This window comes from Pangasianodon hypophthalmus, chromosome 24 (genome assembly GCF_027358585.1).
Source record: "Pangasianodon hypophthalmus isolate fPanHyp1 chromosome 24, fPanHyp1.pri, whole genome shotgun sequence".
Taxonomy (NCBI): domain Eukaryota; kingdom Metazoa; phylum Chordata; class Actinopteri; order Siluriformes; family Pangasiidae; genus Pangasianodon; species Pangasianodon hypophthalmus.
Genome location: NC_069733.1, coordinates 792258 through 818164, shown reverse-complemented (window position 1 = coordinate 818164; position 25907 = coordinate 792258). Strand labels below are relative to the sequence as shown.

The 25907-nt window shown below is 41.2% G+C and overlaps 1 protein-coding gene across 1 annotated transcript in view; it reads left to right on the top strand.

Annotated features, from left to right (window-relative positions):
* The window catches only part of LOC113528517 (uncharacterized), a 56189-nt gene that overhangs the window by 19764 nt on the left and 10518 nt on the right, over window positions 1-25907 (top strand). The window contains exons 3-11 of the mRNA XM_053229239.1: window positions 1-19; window positions 4760-4877; window positions 7285-7408; window positions 7683-7756; window positions 9200-9245; window positions 10591-10810; window positions 12217-18935; window positions 19104-19253; window positions 24831-25064. The exon at window positions 1-19 is cut by the window's left edge and continues 81 nt beyond it. Coding sequence (XP_053085214.1) covers window positions 1-19; window positions 4760-4877; window positions 7285-7408; window positions 7683-7756; window positions 9200-9245; window positions 10591-10810; window positions 12217-18935; window positions 19104-19253; window positions 24831-25064 — 7704 coding nt within the window. The remainder of the gene's footprint in view (window positions 20-4759; window positions 4878-7284; window positions 7409-7682; window positions 7757-9199; window positions 9246-10590; window positions 10811-12216; window positions 18936-19103; window positions 19254-24830; window positions 25065-25907) is intronic.

Genomic DNA, 25907 nt, shown 5'->3' with positions numbered 1-25907 from the left:
GGGAACAGGACTTCATGTTGTGAGTATTTAAGCGCACACACACACACACACACACACACACTCACAGCTGTCTCTCAGATTTGTAGAATGTTCTGAAATGGAATGAGCCTCTAATCGTTTAATGCATTTTCCGTCACTGTTTAAGTAAGCTGTCAGTTTAATGCTGAAATCAAACTCAGTATCATGTTTACAAGAAGAGACTGACAGATGTTAAAGCCACACCCCTTCACTGTGACTGACAGATGTTAAAGCCACACCCCCTTCACTGTGACTGACAGATGTTAAAGCCACACCCCCTTCACTGTGACTGACAGGTGCACAGGCCACACCCCTTCACTGTGACTGACAGGTGCACAGGCCACACCCCTTCACTGTGACTGACAGATGCACAGGCCACACCCCCTTTAATGTGACTGACAGATGCACAGGCCACACCCCCTTTAATGTGACTGACAGGGGCCTAACAGGCATTAAGAAGCATGGAGGAGGAAGAGAAGATTTGAGAGTCTTTGATGTTATACATTATGAGTGTGTGTGCGTGTGTGTGTGCGTGTGTGTGTGTGTGTGTGTGTGTGTGTGTGTGTGTGTCTTGGCTGTGAAACACTGCGCTGTTTGTGCATTTGTTCCTATTTGAAATAATTTCCAGACAGAAACACTGTTGGCTTTTGTATTCTGTTTTCCTAAAAAAAATTGGACCTGGACATGATTTGGCCTGGTTATTGTTACACACACACACACACACACACACACACACACACTCGCCTTACAGACACAGACTTTGTCACTGTGTGTGTGTGTGTGTGTGTATTATTCGTTGACCTACAAACAGGACAGTCAGCATCCTCGCACACAAAACTGTCTCGTGTTTAGTGTTTTAGTTTTTACTGAAGCTACCAGGTTTATAGTATCTGTTTATAGTTACGTATAATGTTCATGAAACAAGTTACTTCCTGTTGTCTCTTACGTTATAGCAGCTATAAACACTCGTTCCCTCACCAGCCTCTCTTTATTCTCAAAAAAACACAGCTATACATGTTAGTGAGAAACCGCAAAGAAGCGTAAACTCCTCTGTCCTGAAGATGTCGCAAAACCTAAAGGTACAGCTTTACCTTTGACTGTTACAGAGCGCTGACACTGGAGACTCCTTCCATCAGTGTTACATAAACGTCTCCTTACAGGAAACTTCACCATGTCAGTGGTTTTGAATCTGTTTATATGCAGTGTTCGCTGTACAAGCACCTGTGAATGAGCTGTTACTATAGAAACGATAACGTATTAGCACGAGTGCATTATGATAAGCCTGTGAGAGTAACGTGTCTGTTAGCTGGTGTGAAAGACGTGAACGTGAACGTGATAATGTGCTCACGTGCTTCAGTGCGGAAATTAAACTTTCAGTATGGATTCTGTGAGAGAGGAGCTGTGTGTAGAAAACAATCAGGAAGACTTGTTCCTCATATAGCAAGGGATTGAGTGTTAAGCTCTCTAGGTGGTTTAACCTACTGGGTGTGTGTGTGTGTGTGTGTGTGTGTGTGTGTGTGTCTAAGCCCTGTGCGAGGAATAAAAAGGACTAAACAATGTCCTTATAAAACACGTCACAAAATATTTGAAAAACTGAAAGAGCAGAAACATTTCTGACTGGTTACAGAGGATAAGGTCCTCACAAAGATAATAAAACTAAATGTGTGTGTGTGTGTGTGTGTGTGTGATGGAGAGATCCTGTGTGCTGGATTAAAGCATTGCGTTGTTCACTCATCAGCAGGTTAAACTCTGAGGAGATTAGAGAACAGACAGTGTGTGTGTGTGTGTGTGTGCGCGTGTGTGTAAGTGTGTGTGTGTGTGTACATGTGTGTGTGTGTGTGTGAGAGCGAGCTGCAGATGGATGGATAAATTGCAGACAGAGAGAGAGAGGAAGTGGGTGAGATTGTGAGATAATGAAAAGTATGAAGAGAGGCAGGAGAACGCCGAAGCTCCCCGTCTGCCCAGTTAGCTGAGACACATGGTCTTCTACAGCGCTGTCACTTCATCACACACACACACTCACACACACACACACACACACACACACACACACACACACACACACACACAGACACACTCACAAACACACACACACACACACACACACACAGAATGTTATGTTCAGCTCCATCATTCGAGCTGTCCCTTTCTCAACAGCTGGACAAAGCCAAACAGATGTTTACGCATCAAACGGTAGTGATAGGATGCTTCATTTATACACATTAGTGGACACACACACGCACACACACACACACACACACACACTCACACACACACACACACACACACGTATCCTTGTTCCAGAGTTTTCATTTCAGTCTGGTTCTGTCTGTGCTTTGCAGTGCAGTGGTTGTTAGTCTGTGTGTCTCAGCGCCCCCAGTGGCCCAACAGGGTACTGCAGGGGGTTTAGCTTTACAGTATTAGTAACTGTAACATAAACGATTAATTATTATGAGCTCAGTAAGTAATAAATCAGTGTGTGTGTGTGTGTGTGTGTGTGTGTGTGTGTGAGAGTGTGAGAGTGAGTGAGTCCATGGTTGAGAGCTCATACCTGGCACATGAGTGACTAAAGGTGTGTTTGCATGTGTTTGTGTGTTAGTGGGATAAGCAAATTAGTCACTGAGGGTGTGTGTGTGTGTGTGTGTGTGTGTGTGTGTGTATGAGGGGGATAAAGAGATGAGACATGGTTCTCAAGGAGTTAAACTGCAGCATGTGATGATTTCACACTGAGGATCAAAGGGAAAGAAAATACACATTCTGAAAAATACACACTGCAAAAAAAAAGATGTCTTAGCAGTTTTGATTATCTTGATCTTTTTTTTTTTTCGAGGTGTAAGCATTTATTTTCTAGAAAGAAGCAAAGAAAGAAAATAGGTTTATCTAGAAATAGGTTTATTAATCGTATACGTTGTTTATTGTAATCGTATAATGAAGAACTGTTAGATGAGTTGAAGAGGTTGAAGATATTTAGTTAAGATGTCATTTGTTTTGCTTAGCATTGACACTGTGTCATGTTATTGATGGTAAAAATGTTGTTAGTGAGTTAATGTAGTTAATGTAGAGTCTGATACACACTGTGTAAAGCTCCAACTAGACTAGGAGCAAACACTAGCAGAGACACATGACACACGGCTCACACTCCTTTTCCAGGAACCTTAGCCATTTTCCTGAGTCGTAATTTCAGGAACTTTTCTGCAGACCAGGAACTACAGGTTTCGAGCAGGTGTTGGGTAAATGAATAAATAAATAGTGTAAATGCTGGTTGGGTTTGTAGTTTCAGTCGAGTTCACATTCCTTTTTACACAGTATTTGAATGAGTGTAAAGTGTAAAGACCGCTTTCTTTAAAAACAAAAAATGTGTAAATATTAAGGGTTGGGTTCGAGCTCGTGGAACCACGACTTTTCCATAGAATGCAGTGAGAGCAGTGAGACTGAACAGCGCCCCCTGCGGGACAGTGCTTCCTCCGGGCTGTCGCTGTAACACACACACACACACACACACACACACAGGGTCACTCATGTTGGTGGTGGTTGTTAAAGTGCCTTCCTTTAATCGAAACCTTTAACATGAGTGTAGGAGTTGCAGCCTCGTTATTCAATTCCACCACTTTATCCTCCTCGACTCTTAACGAGAACAGCAGATTCAGTCATTAGTTTTGTCAGGTCTGTCCCTGGGGTCATTTAAAAGACAGTTATTACAGACGGCTCCCCGAGCTGCTTAAAAACTCGTCCTCGTGGCTGAGAGAGGAAGTGGAGGAGCGCATGAATATGCAAATGAGCTTTTAACAGAGGTATGAATATGCAGAGGAGAGGATGCTCTGAGTGTCAGGTCCACTTCACTTCACACTCTCTGTTATCAAGATTAATGATGCTATCACTGTATCACAATCAATGTTCATGTCGAGGTCATGGTTTAAACTAAAACTGAACCTCAGCAGCGTTGAATTTGGAGGTTCAGCTTTCGGTAAACATCGTTCCGTCCAGCGTCATCACTCAGCTCAGGTCCACAGAGCAGGAGGGACAGTGACTGGACGTGTCACTGATCATTTGTGCACATTAAGTCAAAGTCCTCAGAGGCTGCAACGTTTTCTTCCTCAGCTGTTTTTTCTCATCTCGTTGACACCTGCCTTTTTTTGGTCAGAAAAAAAAATGTTTAGTAAAGCACCAAATGATGTCACGTGGCCTCTCGACCAATCAGCACGCAGTTCAGGTGGCAAGTGAGAAAAACAAACATCTTGTCTTGTTAGTGAGCAAATATGAAGAAATTTACAACGTGTTGAATCGCAAATATTCCATCAGTGCTGTAACTAAAAAGAACCGGGTGAGTATTTTTCACAGTTACGTGAAGTGATGTCTCAGTTTAACTGTAGCTGCATACAGTCACGTCTCACACACACACACACAGCTCAAATTCTTTTGATTTTTCAAGCTACAACAAAAACAAACAGCCTCCTCATCACCAAACTTTTTTTTAAATCTGCATTATTGAGAATTCTGTGACCGTATGATGTACTAGTGCCTCTAAATTATCATTGTTTGTTCTTCTTGTCTCTCATGTAACTGTGGTTCTGTGAACACTGGCTAACTGTTTCCCATCACTCGGAACCAGCGCCGTCCCGAGCTAGAACTCTGCAATCAGGGTTTCCTGGACAGAAAGCCATAGTGATGCATGCAGATACGGACATAAAGGTTAACTGACTGTGTTTGTGTGTGTGTGTGTGTGTGTGTGTGTGGTGTTCAGTGAGATTAACCGTTTGGATCTGGGGCTGGTGGTGGAGCTCTGGAACAAAGGTCTGATCTGGGACACCATGGTGGGAACGGCCTGGATCCCCCTCAACACCATCCGCCAATCAGATGAGGTGAGATCACACACCCGGCCAATCAGACAACACCACCATGTGACATCATTAGGGGTTAGAATAGAGCAATACGCTTCCTGACACTGTGTGTGTGTGTGTGTGTGTGAGTGTGTAGTAGGCAAATCACTGCTGCTAGTACAAGCACTTTACACACACACACAGCATCACCTGTTTGCATTCACAGCTCTGTGTTCATGAGTGACGTGTTGGTTTGTTCATCATTTGTTTAGATTTTCACTCAATCTCACTTCCAGTCCACTTACAGATTCCTGATGGAACGTTTACATCGATCCTAAACTGGACACTCTGTAAAAAATCCGGATTTATCTGTAGGTTACGTGCAATCTGATCTTAAGTTACACACAAGCATGGAGCGAGGGTTACTGTTAATGTTACCATAGCAACAACAACACCAACAACAACAACAACAACAACAAGTGCGTTCAGATTTTTAGTCCCAAGTTTTTCCGTCTTAGCAAAACCTCATCGGATTGTGATGAAAAGATGAAAAGTTTGTGAGAGCAGTGAAGTCGCTCAGCATTTTATATTTAAACCGAAGTTCAGGAACAAAACTAAAATCAAACACACACAGAGATGTAACTCCTTTACTCATCTACTGATGTTAACAATATTAAAAGCCACTGTGTGGGAACAACTGCCCAAGAAATAAAGATGTTATCAGAGTTTTTCACCAGTTTGTACAGAAAGTGTTGAACTTTACAGAACATTAAATGCTGAACTGTATTCAGGAGAATCCGCACCGTGCATCTGCCTGAGAGTGTGACGCCAATCAGACCTCACAGTTACTTTAAAACAGGCTGCAGTGTGTAACGTGAGCTGTGTATTCTTACACAACTGTTTTACACACACACACACACTCTGAATTCAACAGTGATCAGACAGCAACAGTGATCAGACACCCACAGTGATCAGACACGAATGTTTACACTACCACTCTTCTTCTGTTTAAGCGATTATTAATTATTAATCAGGCTGATAGTAATGTCATTCTCACTGGCCTCAGGTGATTCACTCTATTCTGACTGAGGTGTTTATTATTCAGACTGACTCTCAGTCAGATTATTAATGCACTGTTACACTCTTGTATTCGAGCGTTAGCTGTTGTGAAAAATGTGAGTTCATTGTAAATGTAGCTTTTAAGGCGAGATGTCGATATTTTTCATTAAAACTTTGTGCTTTGGGGTCGTAATTATGAACACAGCCTAATATTCACATTTTTGTGTTTAAAGCAGTAAGATAAACCGATTCAGGTCAGGATGACATCATACTCAGATGATGAGCGGAGTCCTGCGCTTTGTTCGGCTGTATTCTGAAGATAAATAGATCAGGGAGAAGATGAGGATGAACGTTGAGATTCCTCGGCTAGCCGTGAGGAATCCGCTTTGGCAAGGGCGTCGTTCTAATTTGCATATTCATGAATATTCATACATTACATGCTGGATGTTAAGTGAGAATAAAGGTAGAGAGATGTTCCTAGGCATTAAAACATACTAAGCAATTTATTAGGTTACATTTTTAATGTCATTTTTGAAATTTCATACTTTGCTGTGATATTCTGATGAGGCTGAGTTCTGGATTGTGATTGGTCAGAAGGTGTTGATTAATTTTCTATAACAGCAGCTCTGACAGGTTTATTCACAAATCACAGGTTTATTTATAATTAATGCGCTCGTTCTAGTACGTTATCGTTTCTATAGTAACAGCTCATTCACAGTACAGTGGACGCTCCACATAAACAGATTAATGGAAGGAGTCTCCAGTGTCAGCGCTTTGTAACAGTCAGAGGTAAAGCTGTAACTTTAAGTCTTCCGACGTCTTCAGGACAGAGGAGTTTACGCTTCTTGCAGTTTCTCAGGTTTTTTGTCTTGTTTTTTAACTTCACATGATAATAGTAACCAAACTTCATCTCACCACCCTGTTGTTAATTATTTTACTATAGCAGCACCACACACACTGTGTTTATTACTATTATAATTATCATATGATGATGCTCTTGATGATGATTGACATTTAAAACACTGAAGTTTAATCTTTCATTTTGATTAATCCTTCTGCCATTTGCACATTTTTGTATGTATACTTTAGAAAAAGGAAGTGTGTGTGCGTGCGCGTGTGTGTGTGCGTGCGCGCGTGTGTGTGTGTGTGTGTGTGTGTGTGTGGGTGGGTAGCTGAGTGGTTGTTGGATTTTAAAATATCAGATGTGACCATGTTGTCATTAATAATGCAGCTCTGTGTTGACTGTGTTTTAGCATCTTTATTTTTGTCTCTTCTTCCTCGCTCTCTCTCTCTCTTTCTCTCATGCTCTCTCTCTCTCTCTCTCTCTCTCTCTCTCTCTCTCATGCTCTCTCTCTCTCTCTCATGCTCTCTCTCGCTCTCTCCCCTACAGGAGGGTCCGGGTAAGTGGATCATGTTGGACTCGGAGGTCCTGATGAAGGCCGATGAGATCTACGGCACTAAGAACCCGACTCCTCACCTGGTGCTGCTGGACACGCGCTTCGAGCTTCCCTTCGGTGAGGACTGAGAGCGTTCGGACTGTAAACTCTGTTTTTTTGTCTGTGTTTCAACTTCACTTAAAAGAATAAAAAAAAAACCCTGAAATGGAAGCTGTAGAAACCTCTCTGCTCATGTCATATTTAAGAGTTTGAATAGAGGACATGTGTGCAGAGAGGAAGCTCAGAGTGTGGGCTGACGAGCAAGAACAAGAGGAAAGGGGGTTGGCGAAGCTGTTTTTACTGTGAATTCTGTCTTTTACAGTCTTATTATAGCGTTTGGTTGTTTTTATAGACATTCCGGAGGAGGAGGCGCAGTACTGGACGAAGAAGCTGGAGCGCATCAATGCTATGAGGATACACGATGAGGTAAAGAGTGATTAGGGTCAGGATTTTTAGGGAAATGTCTGCACATGATCAGCCACTGACCTTAATTATCAACTTTACACACCTGATCGTGCTGATTCAGGGTTTCTGAACACGCCGAATTTAGCCTCAGGTGTTTGGTTTAGCTCTTTAGAAAGGTAACACACATCTACTATAGTCATGAATGCACAGAAACAGTGCAAGTGTACATATTTAATGGGAAATAACAGTAATAACATTATACACAGCTGCTGTGATATCCGTGATATTAATTTTGCATTAGCCTAACTGCAGCATGCCCAGGCGTGAAACCCCAACAGTTACGAGAATGTTAACGATAAACATAACAGTGAAAATCCCGTATTAATGCCTGCAGATATTAGCATTAATGATAAGACAAGCAGAAACTCCTTACAGCATGAATGACTACGATTCTGCATTAAATACCAAAACACTGTTTGAACAAAAGCAACTCTAATGGGACAAACACTAAACTACACTCCACCAGTAGGGGGAGCTGTGAAGTGTCAGTTTAGCTGCATTACACACATTATTGAGAATAAATACATCTGCTATAATTACGTGACTTACACAACTAAAGCTGGCTTTACAGTTCATTATAAAAACACATCGTAAAACGATTCCTCGGTCGCGCTTTAAGGACAAAGTATGTGTCAGTGTGAGAAGTTTGTGATTAAAATGTCAGAGTTTGAGCGCTGCTACGACGCCCGTCTAAGATAGGTATCAGATACGGTAGCGGCGATGGAGAAACGTAAACGAAACATGCTAATGGATAGAAAATGTCTCCTCTTTCCCTCGAGCTCACTGTGACGAATGTGTGTGTTTCTGCACGAGCTGATTTCCGGATCACGCTGATCGATGACGTGAGCAGAACCGAGTCTTTTTCATTTTATTCGCAGGTCTATCGTTAGAGGATCTTCATCCTACAACCTGACACGGAGACACACACTGTCACTGTTACACAATTCAGAACAGAGTTTATTGCGATCTCGTACAACGTGAAGAGGAATAATGTTTAATAAAACGGGATTAGTGACAATGTTGTAGAAGGTGTCTCACATTCTCATGCTATGGAGAGCATTATTGCTTTTAAAAATACCTTCAGACAGCAACGTACTGAGTTACTTTGTGCCTAAATAGATCTTTTGGAAAAGTGAATGTCAATTAAAATCAGTGTGAATTAAATTAAAGAATGTGTGAAAGTTTTTTAGAGTTCACTTTAAGGTTCTTCTCAGCTCTCTGTCGCCACCTGCTGCTGTTTCTGAGTTACTGGACTTTGTCTTATGTGTTCATCAGATTCTGTATTATTATTTGACACATTTCTCACATAATGTTTTTTAACCTTTGTGATTCTTTAAGAGCGAGTAGAGATTTGTTTTGAAGTTTGTTTTGTTGTGTAAAATGTTTATATATTTTTGTGTGTAGGATGAAGAGCGAGGAATGCCGGTCCCCTCCGTCCCTTCACAGTGCTGTGAGTACGGTGTTATTTTTATCTGTTTGTAAAAACATATCGACTTATTAACTAGGTTTTGCGGAAAGATGTTTTACTAACATGTTTAAGACACTTGTTTGGCACAGATACACTTGAATTTTGACGTGTTACCTCACAGGTTAGCTTTAATTCGGCTAAGGTGATGCCTGTCCTCCTGTATATTGTTGATTCTCAGTTCTCTAAACAGCCACTAGAGGCCAGTGTATGACTATAAGTCATATGTATGTGTTGTTTATTTATTTTTTTGAGACACTGTATTTACATTGTATTTACACCTCGGTTTATCTCTGGACCTTTAAAAGAACTGAATTCTGAATTCTGAATTCAACACTGAGTGCTGTTGATTTCTCAAATCTGATTGGTCAGAAGGTGTTGAATGAATGTTTATAGCTGCTATAACATGAGTGAGAACAGGAGCTATTCTGCTTCACAAACGTTAAATGTAACTGTAAATGGATAAAGTATGACAATAAATAAATAAATAAATAAATAAACTGTTGGCAAATTGTTCTTCATCACACCACTCCATCACTCAGAATTTTACTGTAACAGCAACACACAGTGTTTATTAGTAAATGGTTTTGAGTTTGTAATGAAGTCCGAGTGAAGTAAACATTCAGAAAAGAACTGTTTTTATTCATGTGACTTCTCTTCACACATCCAGGCAGCTGGACTTACTTTGGATGGAGTGAGCAGCAGAGTACGTAGTTCAAAATGCTCGTTCTTTAGACGGTTCTTTCACTCCATACCGTGTGTCGTTGTGTCATCTGTGACTGCAGAACATGCTGGCAGTTCAATATTTTACTCTCCCAGTCGACATTCAACATTCCTCTCTGTTTTACTAATAACCATCCATGGCTATTTTTACACACACTCACGAAATTAAAAAGGTTGGGAGAAAGATCACGTCTGAAGCTCCACCTTCTTCCTAGTTAACATCCTATAAATTCCCATCTCTCTTTTTCTCCATTCGTGACAAAGTTCCATCATCATTCTCTTCATCACCTACTCAGAAATCTTTAGTTTTTAGTGGCAGGTCTGATCGTGTAGCGCAAAGCAGAAGCCTCCCAGGAGTCTAAGTTCTCAGAGTTCTCCTCACTTTTGACAGTTCCACAATCACTCTCCATGGCTTTTAGTTGAGGGCGTGGTCTGCACTCACAAACAAATCATCAGCTTTTGTGAAAGAACAGTCTCCTCTGGTGCATCCTGTACTCATCAGCATCGTCTAGTCTCATCACTGTGATGTATCAGTGTGTGTACTGCACTGGTGTATTGTTCCACCTGAGATAAATGTTAGAACCCGCGTGTCTGTGTGCTCTTCCAGCTCTAGATGATCACGACAGCGCGGTGGACGACAGAGACAGCGACTACCGCAGCGAGACCAACAGCCGTCCTCCACGATACCACACCACGGCCCAGCCCAATTCTTCTGTCCACCAGTACCCCATGAGCCGAAGGACACGTCCACAAGCCGCATCCAAAGAGTCCGGAACCGAGTCCATACACAGCTATGAGCTGGACTACAGGGAAGGAAGGGGACCGAGGTACAGAAGACACGCAAACACTAAACAAATAGAGAAGAAAACTGATCTGAACACATTAATATGAAAAATCCACTCCAGCATTTTTAATTTGAAAATTTTTATTTGTAAGGAAACAAAAAAACGAAGGAAGAGTTATGGTTTTGGGTCTGTTTATGCTGCGTTCACTGGCTTTTCATTTCAACATGAAAATGGGGAAAAAGCAAACAGGTTTCTATTTTTTTTATGGCACACACTAAAATAGGAATAAATTATTGAAGTAAAAAATATTGAATAGACTTTGGGTTTTCTACTTGTTTCACCACACAAAGTACATTAATCAAATATTCATAACTCCAAATATAAAAAAAGCCACTGCAGTACATTTCGGCTTGAAAAGAGTCGAGCAGTTTCTTTGCTGTATTCTGGAAACGTATTTTTATAAATTGTAAAAATGAACGTATGCAGAAATAAAATATTTGGTGTTTAAAATATTCTTAAATTTAAGTACCTGGAAAATCCTGATTTTTTTCAGCCTCGGTGTTGTGCTCCGGTACCGTCACCCTCTTGCTATTTTTAAGAAACGCGTACTGATCCATATTCGCAGAACATCAGGCACTAACAGTGATCTTTAATGGTTAATCTGCCTCTTTATGCTACAAGCTAGTCACGCATCCGGATCGTTCAAGACTGTTCATTAATTTTAGCCTCAAAATTAATCCAAATTGATAAAACACAAGCAGAAGGAGAAACATGAAAGCTTTCTGTAATATTTCCTAATGGTTTGAACATCATTTTGCATATTTTAAAATAAAAAAAACAAATGAGAACAACAGACACGGACCGGTTTTGTTTACTTGTAGGGTATTATAAGTGCAGAATGGACTGTTTCTATTTCTGACATTGTTTTCTATGGGAAAAATAAAGTATGAATAATATTTGTAATAGAAAATTGTAAAATGAACTGATTCTGTAAAATCAGTGGCTTGTTCAGGAAGCTTTCAGGCATAACGTTCAGGCATACAGAAATAAAAAATAAAATGTATACTAATTAATATTGAGAAACGATTGCTTATCTGTTTTTTTTTTTTTTTACAAGTAATAAAGAATTTAAGTTGTTTTCTCTTTAAAAAAAAAAAACCCAAGAAGCTGAATTGGGAAAAGTGTTTCTCTATTTGTTTCCCAATGTTTCTTAATGAAAAATAATTTGGATGGAACATACACAGACCATATTCTGTTCAATTTTTCATCATTTCTGTCTCTGTACATTTTTAATTTGCTTACATTTACTTTGCATTTTCTTCCTTTACTTTTTTATTTGAAGTCCATGATTTGTTTTATCTTATACTTTGCCTCTAACACTTTCTTTTCTTTGTATTTTTATTTTCTTACATTCTTTTTCTGCATCCTGTTTTTACCTGGAACACAAGACGTCCAAACAGTAGAGTTGGGGTAAGGATTGTACCTGTTGATTCAGGTATGGGTGTTGAGGACTGGGAAACTAAATACAAACTCGATGACAACCTCTTAGACGACTATCTGGAACTGGAGCAGAAAACATGGGACGATGACGATGAAACAAAGAGTGAAATTTATCACATCGTAAACGATCACGGCGACTCTAAGAGAAGTCGTTTTTATCAGACTGTGGAGTGTGAGGCGACATCTCCAGAGGCTAATGAATATGATGAAGCTGGAAACTCTATAAAGACGTCTGGTGTGGGAAGTAGAGAGGTTCTCCTGGTCAATAAAGAAGCAGGAAGCTTTGAGGATGAAACCTCCCCTCCAGAGATATCCATCATTCCTTCAGTTAGGAAGCTTCATCAGCAGGAGGCAGACCAAGAGGCCTATAAAGAGAGTCTGTTGTACAAGACAACAATGTGGGCAAAAACTCACATTGAGGACATTCTGGAGAACTACGCAGTTTATCGGGAGAAGGAGGAAGCCAGGATGAGGACAAGGAGTGAGTATGAGTCAGTAGGATCAGCAGAAGGTGTGTTTTCTCTTGGATCTGAGGAGGATTTGGATGTTGTGGCATTTGTTGAGGAGGATACACAATGTGAATATGACAGTTACTACAGTAGCAGGAAATATATTTATTCTCATGGTGAATGGCCTCACAGTTATTATGAGTTAAGGAGAAATGTTAGTACTCGAATTTTAGATGATGTTTCACCTGTTACGGAACCAAGTGATGATTATATTGATACCATGAATGAACTGCAGAAAATAGTCGATACAGTAACTGAATATCTTGCTGGACGAGAGGAGGAGATTAGTAAGTACGAGGAAGTGCATAAGTCTGACAACAAATTAAAGATGGTTGACAAAGAAAAGGACAAAGATATCAAATCAGATGAAGTAAAGGAAGAAACTGCAGTCGAACAGGGTATCACAGGGGTTAAAAATGCTATGAACTCCTTGTTTAGCTCACTTGTAGGCACCAAGTCAACAGGTGAAACCACAGATACTACTGCTCCGACAACAACAACATCAACAACAACGACAACATGCTCTCCTTTACCTCTTCAGCCAGAGTCAGGTATTTCTAAACTGTTGTGCTTCATACCAAAATCAAATGGCAGCCCAACTCCTGTCGCAGTTGTTCCACCTGCTCATCAGGAGCTGAATGTAGATAAGAAATTCACCCTGCAGTCACATCAGCCTCTTCAGCCATCAGAGACCAGCTGTCCAGCTAGTGTGGAAGGAATGGAATATACAACAAATGCAGCAACTAGTCCTGAGACTCAGGAAAACACTGAAAGCCAGTCACAGTCAGTAGTTGATTCTGTTCTGGGAAGACTGAGTCCCTTCAGGATATTTGGAGACAAACCAGCAGGTGAAGCAACTTCACAGCCAGAAACACCAAACAAATCTCACGGAAGCACTGAGTCAAAAGAAACGTTAACAGATAAAGCTAAAACTTTGTCAATAGAGCAATCTGCCTCACAAACAGAACATCAGTCCGCATGTGGAGGCTCATGCAGTGGATCAGTGGAACTATTACCAGAAACTGAGTCATCAGGAGAAATACCTGATGCCCTTCCTAGAGAAATGACTTTTATACCAGAAGAAAATCCAACTACTCAAAAAACAACTGATGACACTGGATTTTTCAGCCCTTTCAAGAAGTCAATCACATCCTTCATGACAACGACCCCTGCCCCTGTTGATAAAACTGCTGAGGGTCCATCTGGCAACTCTGTGTTTTCAATATTCAAACCTGCTGAAGCCCCTAAAACAGAAGATGCACCAACCACTATTGGAGACAAATTAAAGCTTTCCTTCTTTTCTTCTGATACTCCTGCCACTCCTCAAGCACCAAAACAAGAGAGTGGGCTTCTTTCTGGGTTGCTGAAATTGGGACCTGGTGAAGACGCCACAACTTCAAAACAAGGTGTTTCCCATACTTCTACTAAATCACCTCTTCTAAGTCGTGCTGTGCTGTTGGAGAGTGTACCAAAGGGAAATACAGATACAGGATGGTTTTCTAATCTTTTCAAAATGAGTCCTGCTGAATCACCCAAACCACAAACAGTTGCAAAATTTCCATCAAAACCAACAGCCACAATAAACATACCCACTGTTGTAGTGGCACCTGAAGCAGTTGAAGATTCTACTACAGTGTCAAAGGATGTAGCACAAGAAGAGCAAATGGCGCAAGATGATGAAACACCAAAGTCTGAAACTGATATCCAGTCTGTTCCCGAAAGCTTGACTGACACTGAGAATGATGGACAATGTGTAATTAAAACTGAGACTCAAGCAGATCCTTCAGAGCTTCAAGACCAGGCCCAGCCTGAAGAAGAAGCAATGTCTAAACACCAGGGCCTACTAACAGTGTTGTCTGGTGGCAACAAAACTTCTGATAAGGCCCAAGAAGGTGGACTGCTCTCAACACTGTTTTCATCTCTCACCAGCACTACAAATGAGAGCCAGGCTCAGCAAGGTACCATACATCAATCAACAGGGTTGTTTTCTGGGCTTTTAAAAATGGCTTCCACAGAAAATGCTGGCACAGGTAACAAACCAGCTGGCGCTCAACAGCAGCCTGCCAATTCTGAAAGTCAGCTCGGCTCTATGTCACCTGCTGGTGTCCAAAAACAATCACAAGAACAAAAAACCACATCACAGAAAGGTTTCCTGGCAGGGTTATTCAGTAAGGGATCAGAAGAAGACAGCTCATCTAAAGATACAACTGCTTCTCATATAAAGGATGAAAATAATTCTAGTATTGGAAAGGATTTCCTTTCTGGCATTTTCAAATCAGAAGGCGATGAAAGTGTTAGAACAGCTATAAGTAAGGACTCTGTGTCCGCTGAGACTGCTGCACTTCCACAAGGTGGTGGGCTTTTATCTGGGCTTTTTAAATTGGCCAGTGACACTGTTACAAGTTCTCCAGCCACTCCTGCCCAACAAAGCAGTCAACCTTTATTAAAACCAGCGACCACTCAAGGGTCAAACCAAGCACCACCTCAAACAACTACACCTCCATCACATCCAAGAGGTATCTTATCAGGACTTTTTAAATTAGCAGGTACCGAAAATGTTTGTGCCACTGGGAATGTAGTCTCAGATCAGCAGCCAGAACAACCAGGAAATTGTGGTGGTCAGCAACCAAATAATAAGCAGCCAAATACTCAGAGCAATGCACCACCAGTTCCACCCCAATCAGGAGGACTATTTGGTGGAATTCTGAAATTAACGGAAAGTGCGCTTGCATCATCAAGCACACAGCAGCCAAGTGGTACAAGCAGTCAGCCCAGTCAACAGTCATCAGAACCTTCTGCAACAGGAGGAATGCTGTCAGGGTTTCTGAACAAAATATCTGTAGCTGAGAGTACGCCACAGCAGCCACATCTCCCAGCTGCTAGCCAAGACCCTAAATCATCACAACAATCTGCTTCTGCTGAACAAGGAAGCTTTCTTTCTGGTTTATTTGGGATTAGCAGTTCAGAAGCCAATACTAGTAACCAGGTATCCCCCCAGAATGTTAATTCACAACAGTTCAATAGGCAAAATCTGGTTTCACATCAAGAGGCACAGCCAAGTGGACCAGCTGGAATTCTTTCAGGCCTGTTCAATAAGATTGTAGACACAGCTTCTCAGTCTGGTCAGTCAGACCCAAATCAAAATACAGCCCAACAACCATCTCCTGGTCTTTTATCAGGGCTTTTTTCCGCTAACAAGCCCCCGGCACAACAGCAAAAATCTCATTCAGGCACACAAATGAATCACCAGGAACAGCAGCAGGACAATAGGCAGCCCTTACAGAGCCAGCATCAGATCCCGGTACAGCCAGCTTCAGTAGCTGAGCCACAACAGGGAGGTCTGTTTTCTGGTCTTTTTAACAAATTAACTTCCACTGACACCTCACCTCAACATCCTGTGGTTGAAGGTTCACCCAGTGAACGAGCGTGTAAGTCAGGACATCCAGTGCAAGGCCACCAATCTCCTCCAGCAAGTCAAGTCCTAACTGAGGGTTACAAAACAAGTACAATAACTGCAGTCTCTAAAAAATCCTCTGCTGAGCAGCAACAGCCCTCAATTGGATTACATCAACAATCCAACAGGCAGGCTCAACAAGCTTCAAAGGCACCACCACCACCAGGAGCGGCACAGCAGCAAAGCCATTCAGGAGGTCTTTTCTCTAGTATTTTCAAGATGTCTACATCAGAAGAATTACAACAGGAGCAGGCTCAATCAAATACCCAGACAGCTAACAAATTAGAAATGCAAGGTAGTGATTCTCAAGAAAGTGGAATTTTGTCTGGATTTTTCAGCAAAATCTCTGCAAAGACTGAAGATAAGTCTGATAGCCACATTCCTTCAGGTCAGAAGCCACAGCAACATGAAGAACATAAGAATCGTCCACAGATTCAAAGAGCCAAACCAATCGAGCAAGAGTCCACTCAGGATGGAGATAATGAAAAGGATCAAAAAACACCATTGCGGAAAGGTTTTCTAGAGGGATTGTTCAGTAAGGGATCAGAGGACGACAGCTTATCTAAATTAAAGGAAACAAATGAACCAAAGGCTAGTTTTAGTGCTGGAAAGGGTATGCCTTCTGTAATTTTTAAATCAGAAGCCTGTGAAAGCAGAAAGACAGCAATAACTAATGAATCAGAAAAGGGCTTCCTTGATCAGCTTCTCCATAAACAGATTACAGAGGACTTTTCTAGTGTTACCAGCATTTCAGGTTCAAAAACTAGCAGTCAGGTTCAGGAACCTGTAACACTGCATCAAGCAGTAAAGTCTACCGAGCTGTACCTAGAAGAAGTCCACAGACTTTTATATGGTACAGCGACTGAATATGGATATCAGGATCTGTTATATTTATTTTCTGAGCATGGTATAGTTACACCAGAACTTTATGAACACCAGTGTCTCATAGAGGCACTTCTTTGGCAACAGCTGAATGATTATGCCTTATTAGAAGCCTTGGAAGCACAAGCACAAGAATATTATGCAGGACCTCAAGAGGATGCATCATCAAACAGTCATGAAACAGTTATGCAGGAGCCTGGATGGTGGAGCCTGAAAAATATGGATCCCAGGCAATTTCACATACCTTCATATCCCTGGCCAAATGTAGTCAGCTCATCATTTCAAAAACGACTTCCGCAGGCTGATGCAGAGGATTACATTGTATTTGACATGAGCGTCAAGAGCAGGAAACTCTGGGGAAGTCGTGATAATGTGGATCATTTTAGTAATCAAACAAGCAGAAACCACTGGATTGAGAAAGACTCAACAGGAACTCCAGCAAAGTTAACACGTTGTCAGTCACTTTTTGACTGTAGCATATATGGCAAACCTGTTCAGAATGGCACTCTGAGACCACAGTTTGATACCTCAAAATTCATTAAACGACTGACAGTCAAAAAAGGTCCCATAGATTTGACAGCAGGTGCAGTTGATCTCAGCAGCTTTTCTGCAACCACCAGAGATACAGAAGATGACATGTTCTTTGAGGATTCAGAATGGTATCAGCAATGGCTTTCACTGCTGGAGCAAGGAATGTGGTGGCCAGCTGAGACTGGTGATTGTGGATATTATATTTATGCAGATGAGGACTATATATACTCATTGCTAACTGACCGGAGTGGAAAGCATCTCTATGCATATGCTACCCAGGAGAATAGACATGGTTTGGAAGAAATTGCAGAGAATATCTCAAATATCCTGCAGAACAAAGATAAACCAAAGAAGATACTTTGTGGTTTTAAGATACCATTGTTTAATGAAGATGAAATGCTCTGGGTTCCATGTCATAGTCAAGCAGGTGCTTCCAGTTCTCCTGTTGATTTGTCTTCAGCCTTTGAAAAAGGTGATAGAATTATGAATATGAATCTTGAAAGTTTTTCTGAAATGCTTCAAGATTCCATAAATGGACAGACAGAGCATCCTGTTGATTTGAGTGTTTACAAGCTGCAGAAAATAAAAGTGGGAAAGGATGAGCCAAAAGTAATTCATCCAAAAGAGCAAATGGAAGCGTCTGATCTTACAAACAAAGAAAAAAAGGTAAATAATGGTGGACCATACTGGAAAAATCAGAGGATTGAGGATCTTTTCCCAGGGGAGTTGGTTACAGGTGTGTCAGCTAATATATCTTCACAAACTTCATCGGTAACTTATAGACGGCACTCTTCTATCAGGTGTCATTCTCCAATTCCTGAGATTAAGATTGGACTTGTAGAGGAGACTAATAAAAAGGTTTTATTAGATGGCTTTGGTGCTAAGACAAAAGATGTAGAATCTTCTAAAATGACTGTGATATCACATGCTACAGACAGCAACTTGGCAGGTTCTAAAATTGTCCCGCAGGATCAGCATGCCCAGAGAAAACTTCGAGATGCTCCAGTATTTTCTAAGGCATCTATCAGTTCAGCCAAATCACCTCCAGCAACACCACGGAATGTAGTGACTGAGCCCTTAATTGTTACAACCACCTCCTCCCGAATGACACTGCCTACTCCAAAAAGGTCAACCTCGAGTTTACAGTGTTCTTCTGGTTCATCATCCTCTGCTGTGTCCCATAGGCCACAACTTGGAAGACAATCGTCAATTTTAATGCAGTCGTTAAAGACATCTAGAACTGAAGGGATCCAGAGTTCAACATCTTCCATTTTACCTCAGCCACCAAAAGGTGCTACATGTAATGAAAAGCAACCCTTACCACCACCACAAAATTTACTTTATAATAGACCTAAACAAGCACTAGACTCTCTTTTGAGGAATAAACCTTTAGACTTTTCTGAATCATTAAAAAACAAAGTGAAATGCCCAGGTAGGAATACCGCACTCCTGTTACCAGATGTGTCTAATGATGAGATCATAATCGAGGATATACTTGACTTTACCAAATACAGGTTGAAGGAACTTAGAAAGAAACATCAGTGGACAGATCAAGCAGATACAAATGAGGATGTAGGAATTGATCTGACTGTTGAGATTAAAGAGGAGGGTAAAGAAATAAATATGACATTTCCAGCACTGGAACTTACCATACCTTTCCCAATTATACCTGAAGTACCTTTGAGAACTGTTTCTGCTCCTTCTTCCCCAAAATTTTGTCCACCAGATCCAGGACCATCAAGCTCTAAGTATAGGAGTGATCAACAGTCATCTTCATCACTTAGTATAGGATCCAATCTTGTCAGGCAAGTTTCAGTTCAATGTTCTAAGGAAAGCACAACACCTGAAATCTCTGGCAGAAAATCTATCAATACATCACCAAAGTTGTCTCCAAATTTCCCTGGATCCAAAGCAGATAGTGGTAAAGACCAAAAAGCCTTAACTATAACCACAAATCAAGAAACTTCATCACAGACTACAAGCCCTGAAATAAAGAAATGCTCAACGACAAACCTAAGATCAAAATCCGCTCAACGTATACATGAGCCCTCCTTATTAAATGAATCCATGAAAATAATTCCAACACTTCTTCAGCCTTGTTGTAAGAGCACAGCACCTGCAAACTTAGTCAGAAATACCCTAGATATGTCTTCAGCACCAGTGGTTAGACCTTTGGACAAGCCTACTGCTGAAACCCAGGTTGTGCCACTTGTAAGGAGTAGACGAACCTCAGTTGCAGATATTGGCAATGGTTCTTTTGGGATACCTTTGATTGTAGATCCCTCCACAGTACAGGTAAAACAAATTCAGTCAGATCAAGAAACTATGACTGGGGAAGTTCCACCAATACAATCTAATACAAAAACATCACAAGTAAGCCCTGTCCTGTGCAGACAACGACCTGCTTACAACAGGAACAGAGATTTGTTAGCACATTTTTCTCGGTCATGTCAAAATATATCAGCTCCAGCAAATTCCATTAAAACCACATTAGATATGTGTTCAAAACCAGCTGAGGGAACAATGGTCTCTCCAGATGAAGCAGTATCACTTGTAAGGAGAAAATCAACTTCAGGTATTATTGAGGAGTTTGGTGGGATCACTTTTTTTGTAGAACCTCTGACAACCAAAGTAAAACCACCTCTTAGAAGATATCAGTCACAAGCTACAATCACCAAGCCTACACAACAAATGTTGAACATGACTTCACAAATAAAATCTGTTACCCAACACCAAACTACACTTTATAGCCTGGCTCTAAAGGGGACAGTGACAACTTCAGCAAATCCTTTAAAAGCACCATTGGATGTAGATAATTTGGCCTCTAAGACAACTGAGGGAACAGAGACCTCCCACATTGAAATGCTACCAGTTGTAGATAAGGTCAAGAATGTCTTGGATGCCAGTGAAGTAACTGTTGGACGGTCCTCAATTATGCAGCATCCAACACCAGAAGTAAAGCCATTGTTTGGAAAATATCAGTCTGTAGAAACAATCAGCGAGTATTCATCACAAAATGAAAAAGAAAACAAAACACCTTCTGAATTGACTCCAGCAAATATGCTTAAAGAGTCTCTGGATATGTCTCTAAAACCACATTTTCCAACATCTGGCAACACATCTGCCTCAGAGGTCATGCACTTGGTAAAAAACAAACCCTTGTTTAATATCACAGGACCTGCTGTTGGTATGGCTTTGTCATTAGATAGGTTTTCAAAGGATTTAAGTCAAACCAAACACCCTGGTATCATCAAATTTGTAAAAACAAACTCCACCAATGATGTTCAAGCATTACAAATGTTTGCTGGCGTACCATCAGAACAACCCAATAAACTTGATATTTTTCATACAGCGTTAAATAAGAACCCATGGCAAAAACAAGTCCTGTTTGACCAAACATTACCAGGGACACCTTCTTTAGTGTTAAGATCAAGATCTCCCAGTGCACAACTAGCTAATATTCCCTCAGCACCAGCTAACTCAATCAAAAACACTCTGGATATGTCTCTAAGGACAGCAATTAAAGAACCCGACAAAGCAGGAGGAAGAATTCTTGAAATGTCACCTGGCAAAGTAATGGCTCTTGTTCAGACGAAAAATGTGATTAGTAAAAAAGATTTGGTTGGCATGCCCTTAACTGTTAAAGCTATTTCAGCTCCTGAGCAAATGTCGCAAAAAAAGTTACAGGCTGAGAAAGTACTAAACAATGGACATCATACAGCAGAAACTCATTTGTGCCTGCAGACATCCACTTACCACAGTGATAGACATTTTTATCCCCCATTGAAACACAACAGAGAATTGGAAGCTCAGAGTAAGCCGATGGACTTCTCAGTTAGAGTTTCACATTCTCATTGCAATGATCTATCCAATATGCAGGATGGACAACTGATTGATTTCACTAAGACTAACGAGGTCATATCGAGGAATAAACAAAGGCATCAACAAAGAATGAGGACAACTAACCAAAAAAATCATACACCAATTATTGATTTGACAGTTGACCTAGATGCAAAGACACAAATGTCTGGAATCAAAGATCTTTCAATACCAACGAATTCTTTCCTCCCTGGTCAATACACTTTAACATCTTTAGCAATGGATCAAATGCTAATTTGCACAACAGCACAATATACTCTCCAGGGTCTTGGAAGACAAGAACTATACATTCCTCAGTCACAGACATATCCAACTGTCCAGCCTGCTGCACCTATAACATCAACAAATTTTAGAAGAATAGCAGAGCACTTGGAAAATAATTTCAATATGGCTGGGTTACAGATTCTTCCAGAACCCATGTCTGTATTTTCTGTTGAACAAAAGAAAGCTACTGAATCTTCTCTTCCTCAGGTACAGCTCACAGATAAGAACCTTTGTTTTGAAAAAAGTGTTATCTCAGATGGCCCTCCCATCTTCAGACCAGTTACTAATTCATCCAAAGTACTCAGAGTAGAACAGTCTCCTCTGTTCACATCTCAGACTCAGCATATTAGGCCTACTCAAACTCAAGGATCAAACATTACAAGACACCCTTTAATTATTCCTAAATTTATGCAGCATGATAGTCCGATTACCCAGGTTGCTGAATGTAACAGATCACTGGAAGTCTCCAGATCCAATAGTCTTGTCAAACAATCAACAGTGGAATGTTTGAGAGAAAACACTGTTCAAAGCTGGGTTCCTATTCTTAATTCACCAACTTATGTACCAGAAATACCTCATGTCCTAAACACAAATAAAGTTTCAGACCTTACCTCAGTAGTTACCTTTGTATCTGGACAGAATGTGTCATCCATGACTAGTCACGGACAAGAGTACAATAATGTGAGCAAAGATTGTACTGCATTGTCTACAGATGTCCCACCTTGCACTATTGAACAGGCAGTTGGACAAGATATGTCTCAAGTTATCTTAGCCCAATCAGGATCAACTTTTACTGGTTTTTCTGCTGAGCCTGAAAGGAAACCTCTTCTGGCCATTAATACAGCCCCCAAAACTCAGGTATCTTCCAGACAAACTTCACTTGAAACTGAAAACACTACTGGATCAGTCATAGGCTTGATTTCAAAGTTTGATGGCACAACTTCAATAGCAGGTGAGGATAATATCCCACAAAGATCTGAAGGAATTCAGCAAAGTACAGGGTCCATTTGCAGACCTGTGCCAGACCAAAAGATGATCCCAATTCCTACCCATCCTGTCACCTCAGCTAAGGTCACATCTGTCAAGAGTTTGGGTTCAATGTTTATGGAAGATACTTCATCTACTACTCCAGCAAGCATGGTGCATTCCTCCATGGACAATCCTCCTACTGTGCTTCTTACAAGTTTAGCATGTACAGTAAAGCCTTTTGTGACAGCTTGCACTGTTAAAACTATGGCAAGTCCACAATATACTGACCCATCTCCCTTGGATTTCCTACCAGCAGTACCACTTTCAAGTGCAGCACGTATATCAGAGCCCTCTGTGACATATTGTCCAGTTAAGAATCTTTCAAGTCCAGTATTTGTTGCACCAAGTGCAACTGGATTTTCACCGCCTTCACCTCTTCCAAGTCCAGAATATACTGCCCCACCTCCCATGGAATTTCCACCATCAGTAGCACTTACAAGTGCAGCACATACAGCAGAGCACTCTGTGACATACAGCCCTGTTAAGATTCTACCAAGTCCAGGATATGTTGTAACAACTGCAGTCAGATTTTCACCACCTTTGCCTCTTCCAAGTCCAAGATATACTGCTCCAACTCCCGTGGAATTTTATCCAAGGTCAGTGTATACAGTAGAGACTAAAACACATTCTCCTACTGAACCTCTTCCATCCTCTCTGCCTTCTCCATGTCCAGTGCATACAGGAGAGCCACATACTTTTGTTGAACCTCCTGTATGTACTCCTGTTGAACGTCCTGCATGTACTCCTGTTGTGCCTATAACATGCTCGGGGCATTCACCTTTTCCTGTGGAACCACAAGTTTCATTACTTCCAAGTACAGAACGGATAGTATCACCTCCTGTGGAATTTTCATCCCCAAGGCTTCAAAATATCTCACACACTGCCCAACCTCCCATTGTTTTCCCAAATAACAAACAAGGTACTTCTCCCACCCAAGGCAGTGTTCTGGATAGACCAAGCTCACCGTTATTACAAAGAAAAAATCCAGTTTATCATCCAAGTAAAATAAGCAGGCGTGTCTCCAAGGCACCCACTATTATTATAACAGAAGTAGAGGTGGAGTCTCAGGAACCATCTTCAGTAATGCTTGCTCAACCTGAGATACCAGAAAAGGAGGCAGACTTATTGGTGAGCAAAGCAAACTGTGAACCCTCTCTGATAATTTCAGGTGCTTCAACAAATACAATGTGGAATACGTCAACTTTTGTAGTAACTGATAACAATATCCAAAGTACACACCTGCCTCAACAAATCATACCAACCGATGATCATTGTGAAACCTGTCCACAGTCCTCCAATTCACAGGAGGGTGGTCATGCTACAGAGCTTGCTTCAAAACAAGATATGTGTGAAGGCAAGCACACTGACTCAGACATTTCTTCTCAAAATCAATCCACTGTTGGATCTATTTCACCTGAGATGTTATTCTTTGAGGAGGTTCCATGTTTTGCTGCAATTTCACCTTCTGAAGTAAAGGAGAGAACTTTATGTTTTACTAGATTGCGTTCCAGACAGATGCTGATCCCTCAGATTACTCTAAAGCATCCAGAGGAGGGGTGTCCTAGTGATGAAGAGACAGTGTCCCTGCATGGAACTGGAGATGATGCTGGTGTCACAGAAGCTAGTGAAAACACAAAGCAACATTCCGTTTTGTTTGAAACGAGTGAAGCTGCAGTGTCTGTCCCTGAGGAACACACTTCACAGATTGACAAAAATCAGGTAGACTCAAGCAAAATAATTGTTCCGGTAGCCTCCGCAGAAGAAGCGGAGAGTAACATAAATGTCTCAGCTAACACCTTTACTTCTTTAACCCCAAAATTTTCAAACACTGATGAACAAGTATCTCACTCTTTATTGGTCCAGGATACTACTTCATATGAAAAAGCTCTTCAGCCAACAGGAAAAGAGGAATCCATGTTAATTAAGTCGGGTAACGTGTTGGTTTATCAAACTAAAGACATTTTTTCATTTGAACCCACTCCCCTAATTATGGACATAACGTCTCCTGAGCTAGTTAAGTCACCAGAAGATGCTAAAGAGAAGTCAGAATTCGAGGACCAGAAACTCAGTCCTGAGACTTCAGAGATAGCAAAACCAATGAAGGAGGTTGCTGAAGTTTCTGCTCTTACTATGAAAGAACCTCTTTCTCACAATGAGAAACATTTCATGTCAGAATCACCAAAGCCTAAAACTGAAAAAGGACACAGTGATTTTGGTGAAATACCAGATATGTCCATGGAGCAAGAAGGTGTGCAGTCTAGATTACACAAATTATCCTCTCCAGAAGGTCACGTTTTAAGTACAGATGTGTTATCAATAGAACCCACTGCTGTTCCTGAGGAACAAACTGGCAAAGTTAATTTCTCATTGTTTGGAGGGTCTTCTTATGCCCCTTTACAGACTCACAGTGGGTCATCAGTACTTGATGGTATCCTTCCAGGAGCCTCCACATCCAAAGAAACAACAGGCACAAGTCTGTTCTCAATGTTTGGTGGTTCTAGTCCTCAGCAAACCCAAGCATCATCTGCAACAAAAGAAGTACCTGGAAAAAAGTTGATTTCTATGTTTAGTGCAAGTAATGTTCAGCAACCACTTGGTCCATCAGGACTGGCCCCAAGGGGCCCACCTGGATTTGGTGCAAGAGAACAGGTAATGTCAGGTCCAACAGGAATACCTGGACATGATCATAGGGGAGGTCCAGGCCCTGGATCAAGAAGTCCCTTAGGACCTGGCCTGAGAGGTTCCTCTACTGTAGAGCTTCCATCCAGAGGACAACAACCCAAGGAGTCACCAGGAAAAGGACTGTTTTCTTTGTTCAGTGGTTCATTGACCCAGGAAACAATTTCTAGTGGAGCTCAACCAAGACCACCTGCTTCAGGAACTCCAATTCTTAGGGGTATCCTGCCTGGTTCATCCACACCCAAAGATAATACTGGTTCTGGTTTGTTCTCCATGTTTGGTGGGAGCAGTGCTCAGTCTTTCCCAACCCAAACAGTTCCTAAATATCCCAATAAAGAGCCAGCAGGAAAAGGTCTGTTTTCCAGGTTTGGTGGGACAGCATTACCTGAGTCAGAAAGTCTGTTTAAAGTTC